At 34.7% G+C, this 14,522-nt stretch overlaps 1 protein-coding gene across 1 annotated transcript in view; it reads left to right on the top strand.

Annotated features, from left to right (window-relative positions):
- Nucleotides 1-14,522, top strand: part of DGKB (diacylglycerol kinase beta) — a 335,774-nt gene that overhangs the window by 66,696 nt on the left and 254,556 nt on the right. The window contains exon 4 of the mRNA XM_041466733.1: nucleotides 13,259-13,412. Coding sequence (XP_041322667.1) covers nucleotides 13,259-13,412 — 154 coding nt within the window. The remainder of the gene's footprint in view (nucleotides 1-13,258; nucleotides 13,413-14,522) is intronic.

Raw genomic sequence — 14,522 nt, 5'->3', positions numbered from 1 at the left:
TTTATATAAAGCAGGCTTAAAATTTCAGACTTAATAATTTGAATAAGGCTTATGATTATGCTTTAAGTGATTGTGACTTTATAGCAATTGCAAGAGAAATGGTTAAAATGCTGATCATCAACCCAAGAACCTGCACGTGAGAAACTTCAGTAGCCTCAAGCAAGGTACAAAGGTAGAATGGAAAAAAAAAAAAAAAAGAAGGAAAGGAAGAAGGACTAATCAAATGGACTGATTTTTTTAAGTGACCTAGTTATTCTTTCTTGGTAACACAAAGGTGTTCAAAAGCTCCAGCGCTGCTGTTCTGGGAAGAGGCAGCCAGAACATGAGAACAATGAGAAAGTCAAGAGAGAGAAAGGGGTAGTTTTGTAGGAACCCCTAACTTTCATGGGTCAGAGGCCCGTTGTGCTTTTGGAGATGTGTTAGTAAGAGCAGAACTCCCCATTGGCAACAGGGCTTTCTTCAGATGACCAACGTTATTTCTTTTTTTTTTTTTTTCTTAATAATCTAACCAAGTGACTTCAGAGGGTCCTGAAAGAGAAGGTTTCAGCATTAAAGCAGTCTGTGACTAATCTTGAGTGTAATCTCATCAGTATTTAGCTAATTACTTTGTCAAATGAGTAGGTGAATAATAATAGAATCAGCAAACTAAATGAAATTTGGGAATTAATATCACACTGGAAAAGCATGATGAGGTAATGGACTATAGTAAATGGAATGAGATGCATGTGTGCAGAGTAGAGTGTAGTGTACTCTGGTTCTACTGGCATTGTCAGATAAATTGACGTGTATGTAGTTGATCACAAGATGAATGCAAAGTATCGTGGTTTAGTCATGAAGAGGAGAAGGATGTTGCTGGGATGTTGTAATTGTGTTCCTGTGGCCATGGCAGTCTGGAAGGAAGACAAAACTTGTAAAAAGAGGTAGTGTCTTAGGCCCATTGACATTAGTGGAAAAGTAGTTAAAATTTCAAGCACACAGGAATACGGTTTGAAAGGATATTTTGTGTTCTTTGCCTCAGCTATGTTCTTTGATGTGACAGAAGATTCCTGTAAAGATCTTGCCATATTATAATACATTAAGTGAAGTATTTCCACTACAAATAGGAAGATTTAATTTTCTATAAAAAGGGTACTGCAGAAGTCACATCTTTCTACTTTTGTCCAAATGATGGGATGAAGTGAACTCAAATTGGAATTAATTTACAGAAGGTTAGTAGGATGTGCAGAATTGTAGCATATATCATGTAGGAGAAGCCTGTCCCTCACGTGTAAGAAGCTGAAGTTATATCTTTCTAGCTGCAGAAGGAAAGAATGTAACATCTTGTGTGTATCACCAGCAGAAACCTCTAGGTTTCCGACACTGGGCATTCTGTTTTTCTGGCTCCATGGGCAAATTTCTAGGGAGAGCTTTCTGGATACCTAAAGAGTTGGGAAGCCTGCCAGGCACAGATGCTGGCAGTGTGGCTGGGAGCCTGCTTTCTGTGGAGCATGTTGAGGGCATTGAGGTGTAAAATATTTCAGATAGTCAATTTCTGCTGCAAAACTGTTCTGTTTTGAACATTTTTTATTATCTTTACTGGTCTTTCTCTATCTTGTTTAGTCAGTCTGTGCTACCAGTGCTAATCTCCTCCTTTGGTATCCTCTCTTTTTGATACACTTCTCTACTTTAAGAACTTATTTTTATCCTTTTTTTCCTTTACTTTATTGTATTGTACAGTAGCTTATGTTTAAACTTTATGAACCTATTACCACTTTCATTTACAAGTCACAAGTTAAAAAAGACAAAGAGTTTTAGACAGATGATTTAATTATGATGCAGGGATGTTGTTTTTCATTATGAAGAACAATATGTTATGTTTTGGGTTTTTTTATTTTTTATTGTGATGGCTTCAGCCATGCTTGATTCACCTGCATGGTGGCATCTAGGTAATGTTTATGAAACTGCATAGGAAACCAAAATATAGTAAAAATACTTTGTTATAATTTATTGCAGGAATTAATCAACAAATGGAAATGTCTTGAAGTCTTCTTGTGCCGTAGAGATACTGATATATATGAATGTATACTTGTATAATTGAGCAGATGCCACTCCTCATATCCTTTTAATTCTTTCTAAACTATACTTTTAAATACTGGTGAGGAGAAAATGAAGCTTAGGTCTATTAATATAGCTCCACTTTTACTAAAATGTGTACGTTTACTTAGTATAAAGTGGATGTAACTTGCTGACAAATGGAACAGGACATTTTAAACCTTTTTCTGTTTGTGTATGTTATTATTCCTAGTGAAGGTTCCAGTTAGACTCAGATTGTATTAAATCTCAGCAAACAGATTTCATGTTCATTCATGAGAGGGAAAGTTTATTAATTTGTATTCTTTAAAAATTTAAAGAGGGAGGGATGAACAGTAACAGGTAACATGACATTGTCTCGTATTACTTTCCTCACTAAAAGAGTTGCAGCGAGTATTTTTAAAAAACGTAGCTGAAATAACCTCCACAGACCATTACCATTACAGGTAAAATATGTGAGAATATTTCCACTGCCACAGAACATGCATAGAAAAATGATTTTTCTTAATTCTAAGCAAATTATAAAATACCAATTCAGACATGTTTGTCCATAAGAAGTTTTTTACACAATCTGCACATGCAGTTAAATTTATTTCAGATGTAACTTTTTGTTATAAGTGATGTTTTTTAGGAATTCTTTAATTTTGCTATTTTATTTGGCCTTTGTCTGAACTATGCTACCTACCCCATTTTCCTGACCAATTCTTCTAGGACAGAATGCAAACTTTCTTCTTGTTGCTTTGTTTGATATATAATCATTTCAGGTAGATTTTGAATGATAATCTCCTACAAGAGCCTTCCAAAAGTATGTGATTCATCACTCTTCTTAAAAAAAATCCCACCTTTGTGTAGTAAATGTAACATATTCAGTAAGAGTTAAATATTAAATACAGGTATTTATGTGTGCAGTACTTAAGGGTACACAAACTTATGCACATACAGAATTAGGTATTAAGGAAAACCTGCTGATAAAAAAGTGTTTGGATTTCTTTTACCTGCATGTAAGATTGGGATAAGACTGCAGTAGCTGGTGAATACATTTCAGACTTATTTTGGTAATTAGTATCAATTTATTAAAATAACATGAGAATGTTATGCTTAAAAATCTAATTATAGCATTAAAATGGAGTTTTTAGATTTCCGTTTTAGATGTTTTGTTGAGCTTACTTCTTTGAAGAGCTGGGGGAAAATTTTGGCAGTAATTCACGTCTGTCTATTAGTAATATCCAAATATTATTTGTCCATATGGAGTATTTGGTAGGAGCAGCCTGTGAGAGCATGTGGGTTTTTAATTTTTTTTGAACATTCATGTTAGTAGATATGTATTTGATTGCTGATATAGCTAAGAAATAGTTTTATTTGGTTACCAGAATTTTCAAAATTAATTATGTAAAAACTGTATTAAATTGAATGCTTAGATCAGAAAATGATAAGGACTTTGAATTTAAACCGAAGTTTACACTGATGCTCAAAGCCAGTCTTCATGAGGAATTCGAAATTTGATTCGAATGAACATTTAAAATACATTTTCAACACTGAGAACTTAGGCATTCTCATGTGATTCATGGGTTTTAGCTTGTTAATCCTCTGTATATAGTCTCTCCACTTTTTTTTCTACATCTTTTGGCAATGTCAGGTTTTGACATGTAATAATCAATGAATCTTCAAGACTTTGACTTTTGTGGGAATGCTTTAGCACTGGTATTCACAGCTAATCACATCATTGTCACTAATGTGCTCACATTAGTGTTTGCCGGTGTTGTCATAGCACAATGTGTGAATCAGGGCCCTGTAATATCTACTCTTATTCAACAGTTCATTTTTCACATATTGGGTCAATATAAGTAGTTTAAAAAGAAGTAATCAGTTAAAAGAACTTACCCAACTCAAAAAATAACCCAGAGCAATTACTGTCAGGAGATGAAAGCTGATTATATTTTTGGCACCATTCAGAGATCAGACAACAGAATTTTAAAAGTAATCAATCGAAAATTACATTTCAACATAATTCTCTTTCCATTACGTGTGAAATGTTCTTTTTAATAAATGAAAACCATATGTCATGGAAGTCTCTTGACATGAATGATGTCTCTTTTTTTCTTTTCTCTTCTCCTTACATTGTTTTTTCAGGATGCTGAAAATAGTGGCTTATGCTGAAATATTTTTACAAATATAAAATAAGAAAAAAACAAAAAGAATGTAGTATTTTAAAAGAATTTATGGGTGGAGATTAATTTCAAACACTAGATCATGTCGTGTTCCCATTTATGTGGCCAGGGTGGGGAGGAATAAAATGAGTTTTATTCCACCCCTCCCTGCCCTGCTCCATCCACAATGGCAACTCTTTTGTCAAGAGACTATTAATTTTTTGGTGTCTTGTGAGGAGAAAGAAAGTAAAGTGATACAGCTTCTCTCCCTTCTTTCAACATATCATCCAGAAGAACTGGTTGTTGTATTTACACTAGCTAGGAAAATATAGGAGACAGTTAAACCTCTTCTGCTGCAGTTTTTAGGATAGATCTTGAGTCCAAATCTTCCATTTTCTTAATAAATTATTGCTTCTCTTCAAATGTGTTAGTGTGGTAGGAGTTAAAATGCTACATAGCAAAGTTAAAAAACTTCTATATAAAAAGATGCAAAATTTTTTTTTGTATATATCCTGTTTTTCACTGATGAACCATGTTTTCTGTATTCTCAGTATTGGGATATACGGACTTTTGATGTCTGTACTGTGTAAAGTTCTGTGTGTTGGCACAGAACATACATATAAATGCATAAATTTTCAATATAAATACTTGGATTTTTCTTGATCTTACATATCTGTGTTTACTATCAGTACAGCAGAAACGCAAGTTGCAAAATTGAACAGCTTAACTGGTCTAGGAGAAAGGACAAAGTTTGTAGATGGAGTTCAGCCTCTTCCTCTCTGTTGCTCAAGGTGTTAGGAGCCATTCTGCTGCTTGGGACAGAATCAGGTATTTTAAGGCACCTCCATAGCTTGTTGCAGCCCTAATCAGGAGATAAAGACCTGTGGCTTTAGCTGAGTGTTTGTCTGTATATGTGTGATATAAAGCTAGAAGAAACCTGAAATGTTCTGCTATTTTGCCAAGTAAAATCTTAACTCCTACGTGGAAACCAGGCCTTCAGTTCCTGTTCTTCCTGAGATTAAGGCTCACCCTCTGTGAAGTACTACTAAATTAGTGTAATGTACTTATCAGTGAGTGCTTGAGAAGAAACAGAACTCTTATGGTTGTAACTGGAGATGTTTTAAAGCATATTAAGCATAGACTGATGCACATTTGTTTTTCCTTGGAGTCCCTCATATTCTGCTTATCTGGGATTCAAAAGAAAATGAAGTGTGGGAAGCAAGAGCTTTGCTTTATGCCATTGCTGTGGAGTAGAAGTAAGATGCGTGCATTCTTTAATGATATGTGTAAGGTAAAAAGCGTCTTACCACATATCTGTGAGATACACTGGATACATTGCAAAGAAATCCACATATGGAAAATAGTGGTTGCTTTAATGTCAGGTTTGTAGTATTTTATGTGGTAACAGAAGCATAAAATTCCAGACTACTTTTTAAACTATGAATAAAGTCAGATTTTTAGTGAGCATAAAACCCCCAAACTATTTTTAATGATTTTGTTTATTCATAGTTGTGAATTCTTTAGTCAAAGTAATGAGTATCATCCTGGAAACTCTCTTGAAATATGTAGTTTATCCTGAAAACTGTATTTAATCAGTTGCCAGGTTTTTAGTTTCTTTGTGACTTCCACTTCTTTAAAATTAAGCTTCTTTAGTAATCTTTTTTTCTAGTTCAATAATTGCCATTTGTTCAAATGTGTCTTTTTATGTGTGCTTAATGTTCTTTCATGTGATTTTGTGTGGTATCTTAAGAAGGATAAACTAGTGTTCAGATTTAGGGAAAAGTAGTATCAGCTGGTAGTTCGGGCAGGAAGATCATCTAGTTTCAAGACCCCTGCCATGGTCACGGACACTGTCAGGAATGGGGCATCCACAACATCTGTGGGCAACCTGTTCCAGTTCACCATCCTGACTATAAAGAACTTCCTCATACCTATCCTAAACCTATTCTTCTTCAGTACAGCCATTGCACCTTGCCCTATCTCTACCTGCCCTTGTAAAAAGTCCCTTGCCAGCTTTCTCGTCAACCCCCTTTAGGGAGTGAAAGGGGCTATAAGGTCTCCCCAAAGCCTTCTGTTCTCCTGAACAGCCCCGACTCTCTCAGCCTGTCTTCATAGGAGAGCTTTTCTGAGATACAGAAGGACAACAAAAGGCCAGGCTAAAGAATTTTTTACATAATTGGCTTTTTAAATATATTTTTATAGAAAAACAGGTAAATAAATCAGAATGCTTGGCGAGCTGTTACAGAGTTTGATAGGAGCTTTTTTCTGCTGGGGTAGAAGGAACTACGATGTCCTGAGGATGTACTTTTAGATCTTATCTCAGTTCTTCCACTGAATGCAGATTATCCTTTATAACCCAAAACCCCGTCCTTTTGTCTGCTCCATCACCATTTTCCTTAAGAGTGTCGGACAGCTGCTCCAAGTAGGTTGCCTGCAGATGTAATTGAAATCTCTGATTCCAAATCTGGGGTCTGCAGCTCAGTTCCAGCCTTTTCCCCACCTCATACACAGTTACTCAGTGATGCCTCCTTGATAGCCAAGATGCAATGCAGGTAGGGTTGTAAACAAGTTTGGAAGAAAAATTTCTGTTTCATCCTGGTTCTTAAAGGGCTTTTTGAGTGAAGGAATTTTCTCTAAAGTAATGGGAGTTGGCAGAGCAAATCCTAATTGTTCATAACTTCCTTCTAAAGTGGAGGATGCCATATGCCATAATCTTCAGAAAAATTTCCACCACAACACATTGGTTGGGTATGGGTTCTTTACCAAGAAAAGTTCAGTTGAAACTACAGATCTGGACAAATCTCTCTATATTTGTTTACTCAGACATCATGGCAGGAATGTTCTCAGAGTTTGTGGAAATAAACACAGATTTATCTGCTTTGTTTCACTGTAATGAAAACTGCTTCTTCTGTTTTTAATCATAAGAAAGTAGCAGTGAGTTTTTTGCACTGATGGAATTTTTTGTAGATAATCTTTTAATGGAATTTACATTAAAAACCTGACAACTGTTAGATCTTTTGGACTAATGCATACATCCAAAAATTTAATTATAAAATACATGTAGGATATGAGATGACATGTTATAGTCCCAGAGGCACTGAGGTACCTCACTGAGCAATCTATAATTGCTGTTTGCTGCTTCATTTAGCATTAGTATATGATGGTGTGTATGGATGAATATTTATTTATGTATATGCAATTTGTTCTGTTTCTTCTAGCATAGGTGTAGATCTTGAATGGATTATTTCATCTCTGAGTTAAGATAGCATCCAACTCTGGTATGGCAGTTGAAAAAAGAAAATAAATACAATCTTGTTTCATCTATTTTCTATAAAATTTACCTCAGCATCTTACATTTTTCCATATGTCCAGAAGTACTGCCTTAACAGCTGAAACATTTTGGCCTCTTTTTTGATACATCTCTGTGAGTACGTGTTCAGATCACCTCATTCATAGGAGTTTTTCAGTAGTTTGTTCAGGAGTTTCGTTCAGTCATATTTTTGCAAATAAATATTTAATAATTTTTTAGATGTACAGAAACCTTATTTTTGCCTTCAGTGATTCTTTAGCTCTTTTTTTAGAGACACAGGTTTGAATTTCCTCAGGCGAATGGGAAATTGGCCAAGGTGATTCCCACTGGCGAGTTGTCTTTACCAGGAGATTTTTTTTTTTCCCCACAAGAGGAAAATATCTGTCACTTTTTCTCTGCTTTCAGAAGGAAGTGATGGTCTCAGTTGTACTTGGTGCATAGCACATGTTTTGGTTTTTTGTGGATGATTTTATTTTTCTGTGAACATGTCTAGTGAGAACTTTCTTCCCTGTGGCCAGTTAGTGACTTAGACCTCATTATAAACTTTGGTTTGTTTCTTCTTTATCTGTTTGGAAGAAACTTAGAGGAAAAAAAAAAACCCAAAACCCAATACTTATGGATTAAATGCTTGTTGGAAGTTTAGGGCTAGGATGGTTAATTAAATGTTACGGATTTCCCCCAACAACTTATAGTGTAGGAAAAGATGCACATTTTTAATTTCCCTATGCATTGAGTCATAGTGAGTCTAGTTCCGTGTTTGCATTCAGAAAAGATGAAAATTGTTTAATGGTTTACACATTTTATTTGCTAAAAATGGTTATTAAAGTTAAATTTATGCATGCCTGTGTCTTACATTCCTTCTCCTTTTCTTTTCTCCAAGGTGAATATATAAGTTTTAAGGTTTTTTCTTATATTCAGGTTTTTGTAAACATTGATAAAATCTATAAGTAGGAACTAAATACTTCTAAAATATAATAAAATTAATTTTATATGAATTTTATGGTTTAAATTCACTGAAACTGTGAGGTGGTTTTGAATGCACTTCTCTGGAGTTATACCAAAATTTTTCATTACCAAATGAAATTTTATTACCCAGTAATACAGAAGTCTTATTTTGTTAAGTTTCTTTTTGTTTTGTAAAACATAAGGATCTCTAATGAACATGTTGAATCAGTTTGATATATAAAAAGAGAAATTCAGTTTTATGTGATTAGTATAAAACCCTTTATTTTTCTGTGACCTACAGGCAAGGATTTTATTAGAGTCAAAGCTAAAACTGCACAAATTGTTTTCTTCTTTTAGACTCCCTCAGAAGATTTAGGCCAAATTATTTGAAAGTTCTTTCATGTTTTTTCTGATTCATCTATGTCCTATTTTATCTCTGTTGTGTTGAAAATTTTCCTGAAATCCCTAAACTTGTGATCATAATCTTCCTCTGCCTTGATAGTCTCTTGTGCAGTGGAATTAATTAATTAATTAACTGATGTACCAGGATAATTGTTGTATAATTGATAATGGTACATCCTCTCATGCTCTCATCCCCTCACTTACGAAACATCATGGAAAATGCTTTCTGAAATGCTAAATCCTTCTTTCTCAGATTCATTTAAATTCAGCTGGAGCTTCTGGAATGCAAGCAACTCTTGAAAATTAAGCAATTAACCTGCATGCTTAAGAAAACCACATCCACCATTATGGTTGATATATTATTCTGATGTTATTGATCTGAACTGTTTAATTAATTTTTGGTAATTCATTAGCATAAATAAATTATTTTCAGACCATAGCAAAATTCTCTGAACTTTTTATCTGAGAAGTTCTAATAATGACAGTGAAATTTGAAAGGAAGATCAAGCATGATACACGTTAAAGTGAAGGTTATTGTTCTCGGCTTTCCTTCTTTTTTTGTCTTTTTCCTTACAAAAACATTGTGCAATACATTTGAAAAGTGGCTGGGTTGGGGGGAAATGGTGGTAACCAAAGGAAGGGTACTTAGTTACTTGCTGCAGCATTTCCCTATTTCAAAAGGGTAAAGGCCATGAGGATAAAGAAAAATAGTGTACAATTTCAGAATAGAGAAATGAGTATGATACTGTGTTGTTTTCTCTGTTGTGAAAGTAGTTTTAAATTAAGCTAAGCAAAAGTTTTGCATCTTGACGTGCTCTGTTCTAAATAAATCATACTCAACACTTAAACCTCTACTTGGTGAGAATGCTCTAGCACCTCTGTGTCTTCTTCTGTGCTGTTGTCAGGATTTCTTAAAAGAAATTCTTCCATTTTTCTATGTTCGTGTAATAAGTTATGTGTATTACAATGAGAGATGGTAGAGAAGGCACTGAAAGCAATTTAAAAGTGAGCCTGTTTTTGGAAGATCACCCTTTTTCATTGGGAGGCTTGATGGATGATCCAAACTACTCCTAGGTCTGCTGGAGACTGGCTTAGTTCTCTTATTTACTGTATATACGTTTACAAAAACAAATACCCAGAAATTACTATACCATTTTAGAGCTCGGTTCTAATAGGATCATTTAGACCAATTATGTTAGGTCTTCTAGAATGTTTTTCAGCTATGCAGTATTAGAATCCCAGATTTTGAGGTTTTAGGCAAGAACCTAATCACAGAGCTCTACACAGAGATCTCCCTTAGGCAGCATTGGTTTTATACATTCTTACGTACAGCATGTGGTTTTGCACCTGTATTTTGGCCATTCTAAACATTTCTGATGTGTGTTTAAGTAATTTGCCAGCTCCTGACTAATTTTCATTATAATTGGAAAGCTTTTGGATATGCAGCATCTGAACTCTGGTTATATGAATATTGCTGCTTCCCTGTGTGAATACAGGTCGCAGAGCATGTTAGAACAGAGGATAAAGCACTGTCTACTGGCTGTAAAACAACCTTTAGAACAGCCACATACTTTCTTTTGTCCTTTGCTGAGCCACCCTTATTGCTGGAATTCAGAATGTCAAATGTAATAAATGGACATGGCAGCCAAATGATGTGTTGCATTAGTATCTCTTGTCTTTTCTAGCAGTTTGGAGCAAATGTTGAATGGAGGATATTGGTTTAAATTATAGTCTGACCATTTTTACAAAATATTTAAAAGTTTGACCATCTTTGAGAAAGAGGGTCTTTAGGAAGAAAGAAGTACATAATTTCAAACTTATTTATTTATCCATTTCTCTACTCAGGTATAATTCCGAATCCATTAAGTGAAAAAAAAAAATAAAAATGTGGCATTAGGGATTTGGTTACTGCTGGCAGCTTGGAGAACCAATGCCACTCAGGCAGCAGTTCAAAAACCTAAGGTTGCTCTAAACTCAGTGAATATTTTTTGCAATATATACATAAAATATGCAGACAAGGTAAATAAGGAAAAGATTATTGTAATGTAAAGATATTTACATGGCCATAATAAACCTTAATTTAAATGGGATTATAATTTTGGTTTAGTTTCTGTTTTCACTTAGCTGTTTTTTTGTGTATATGATTAATTTAGATAGCTAAGACACATTTCATTAATGCACAATTTAACAAAGCAATTTCACATTGTTAAAGTCAGTTGATTTAGTGATTAATGTATTTGTTATGCTTGCAGATAAAAAAATACATTCATATAGTGTATATTAGTGTAACTAATTACTGATTTACTTGGATGCTGATACAAATCCTTTTGTTATTGTGATTCATAGTTTATAAACAGTGAATTAAATGTCAGTGGCTTTACTAGAGAAAAAAGTGTAAAGTTTGTAGCATGAATGCAACAGTGTATGATTTGCCAAGGTCAAAAGTGTGGCTGAAGCTGTCTGATGAGATAAAGATAGTGAGTCCATGTCCAAGATGATTATTTCCATTTTATACCCATCTTGAGCATTTTGAACATTTTTTTTCAGTCTCTGCTATTTTTGTCCTCAAGAGGTGCGAGTTGTATTGGTTCCGCTGCGCTTCTTTCTCTAATGAGGTGTTCTGTATTAGAAGCTCAGCAGAGATACCCTCTCGCCAATCTTGTATTCCTAATAATTATGACTTGCACAAGAGGAGTCAGATTTTGCAGTTGTTGTTGTTGGTCCCTCGTAAGGATGATGATATACATTTAAAACATTACCCTTCAGTAGTTAGGTCTTGCACTTAATGGGAAACACTTTATTTAGTTTGCACATAAAATTTCAGTATCTCATAAATACATTAAAAAATTAAAAGTCAAAGAAGTCAGGGGAAGAGAAGTTTCTGCTAAGTCTCAAAGTTATATTAAAATAATAGCAAAAATTATTTATCCTGTGACTCAGATTCCAAATTCACTGACGTCTTTGAAAGTTCAGTTTTTATTTTCTTTTTTCCAGCATGATTTCAAGTTGACTCTGGTAGTCTTTTCCCTCCTTCCATGTTCACTGTGATGATCTAAAGGAGTTGCACTAGACTTTTCTATGGAGAAATGGAGTATTCCCAAAGAATAGGGAAATTTCTCCGAGTCAGTTTTGTGGTATCATGTGGATTTATCTCTTTATTTAAAAATTACAAGTTGCTGTTCTCTTTGATCTATAAAGAAAGTAACACTATGTTTTATCAGATTAATAATTGTTAAGCTGTTTTACAGTTGCAAATGTAGAGATAAATACGCAGTTGTGTCAATATGTTTCAGGATACCTGTATCTTCATTCTCTATTAGCAGGATGAAATGGGGTCATAATGCTTTGCACTGCTGTGACCCCATTGAGCCTACACCTTCCTTGAGGGGGAGGTGCTGATATCTCCCTGGTGACCAGCAACAGGACGTGAAGAAATAGAAAGAAGTTGCATCAGGGGAAGTTCAGATCAGGCATCAGGAAAAGGCTCTTCACTGGGAGGCTGGTTGGTCAGTGGAAGAAGCTTTCCCAGAGCATGTTTTGGTCATGGCACCAAGCCCATCAGAGGTCAAGGAGCATCTGGATGATGCTCTTAGTCATATGGTTTAGTTTCGGGTAGTCCTGTGAGGAGCAGGGAGTTGAACTCAATGCTCCTTGCGTACTCCTTCCAACTTGAGAAAATCTGTGACTCATTTTATTACTTAAAACAGACAATGCTGTTTGAACAGAAAAAAAGTCATCATTCGAGTTTTATTAATTATCTCTTACCTTCCTGGCAAAAGCAAAACCAAATGAACACATGACAAATGTTTTGGATCAACAGCTTTTGTTTTTTCCCCTCTAAGTAAATGCTGCATGTCTGAGCACTCTCATTTGACTCTTCGAACCTATTTGAGACAGGGTGATCAGTAACTCTTTGACAAACACCAGCAAAGCATGTTGCCATGTAGGAAAAGACAGGAGGCCTTCAATTCCCTGAATTAAGCATCCAAAAATCCCCTGCTTTTTGTCTGCCTAATTATAGGAAAAGCTAAAGGCATGCTAAGTACATCCCTAGGAGCTCTCTAGGCGCCTTGGATGCTAATCAAGAAAATTGAGAGCATGGAACTTGATTTCAGGGTCCTGATGTAAGTGCTCTGAATTTCCTCTGGGCTATTTTACACAGTGCTCTGAGGTATTATACAATACTGTGAATTTTCAAAGTAATACTTAATTCAATAATCACTTTCAAGAATAGGTATGCCAGTCTATATCTTCAGAAATCAATATATTCAAATAGAGTCCAAAGCTTTTGTCAGCAGAATATTATTTGATAGATTAGTGTGTTTGTTTGTTTGTATTTACAAACCATTAATTTTTTTTCTTTTTTTCTTCCCTTTCACTGCAGACAATTGATTTAGAGGGGTTCAAGCTGTTCATGAAGACTTTTCTGGAGGCAGAGTTACCAGATGATTTCATTGAACACCTTTTTACATCATTTAGGAGCAAAATCTCTCACTGTAGTCCATTAATTAAAAACAAACCACAGCACCTTTCTGGAGGTAAGTAATAAAATCAGTACTTAAAAGAGCTATAGGTTCCCTCACCCTGCTGTTTTACTTCTAATAACTGTAAATATATGAAATTCTTGACTACACGTTGCGGGATTTTTGTTCTGGTATCTGTGAAATTAGAGAAACTAACTCAACCATAATAGGAAATACTGTGAAAAGAAATGGAAATTAAATGGTTTCGTCTTTTCATCTCACAATAATGATGCAGCTGAGACACCAAGTGGACATTCTTTGTCATGTTAATGCTAATCAGATTGCTATGGTTACATGTTCTTGTTGCCTATTCTCCTGTACAAACACTTAAAAATCTTCAGGCTTCATGCAGGAGACTCCTGCTGGTGCTCAGCCATTTCTGTGCCAGTTGCTGCTGTTTCCTTTAACTGTCTAGGTGTGATTCTGTTGTTATTAATCCTACATACTTAGCTGCTACTGATATTTTAAATGTTGGGTAAGTATTAGTATACCACTAAAAGTGATTTTGATTTCAGAGGACACAGCTAAATTTTGCCCTGTATAGGCTGTACTCAGCTTTCTTCACTTTCACAATAGTTCTCTTTGACATATTTTATTCCTATGTGTGGTAAAATTATAATAATGATAATTATTATAACATCATTATTGAGGATAGTGCTGTTATAACTGTTGTTGTTTCAGTTGTATGTTAAGTTTCTTACTCTGATGTTGCCTCCTAAAATATTTTTCTCCTACACTAGCTTTTCCAATTTTGTCAAGAGTTTTAAAATTTTTCTGTTACTAAGTACTTTAGAAATAATACAATGTAATACCAGTTTAGGAAGCTTCCATGTTTTTAGCATAATGCCAGAAGGACTGTTTGATAAATTGTTGCATCCAAAACATATTCAGAGAGGCAGTCCAGTTCACGTTGTGCAAGAATTGTTTGGGCTTGAAAATATACTGCTTTTATGTTGTAATTCAGTTTAATGGTTTAAAATAAATGTTACATCATGATAATTCGTAACTTCTAAGGGGAAAAAACTGTGCATTGGTACATTTTGATGTGCAAATGGAAACTATGGAAACAATTGGTTTTGGGTGTTTTCACTATTAGTATAATTTAAAAATCTAGTAATTTTTAAA

This window comes from Pyrgilauda ruficollis, unplaced genomic scaffold (assembly GCF_017590135.1).
Source record: "Pyrgilauda ruficollis isolate IOZ18807 unplaced genomic scaffold, ASM1759013v1 scaffold2, whole genome shotgun sequence".
Taxonomy (NCBI): domain Eukaryota; kingdom Metazoa; phylum Chordata; class Aves; order Passeriformes; family Passeridae; genus Pyrgilauda; species Pyrgilauda ruficollis.
This window is presented reverse-complemented; position numbering and strand designations above follow the sequence as displayed.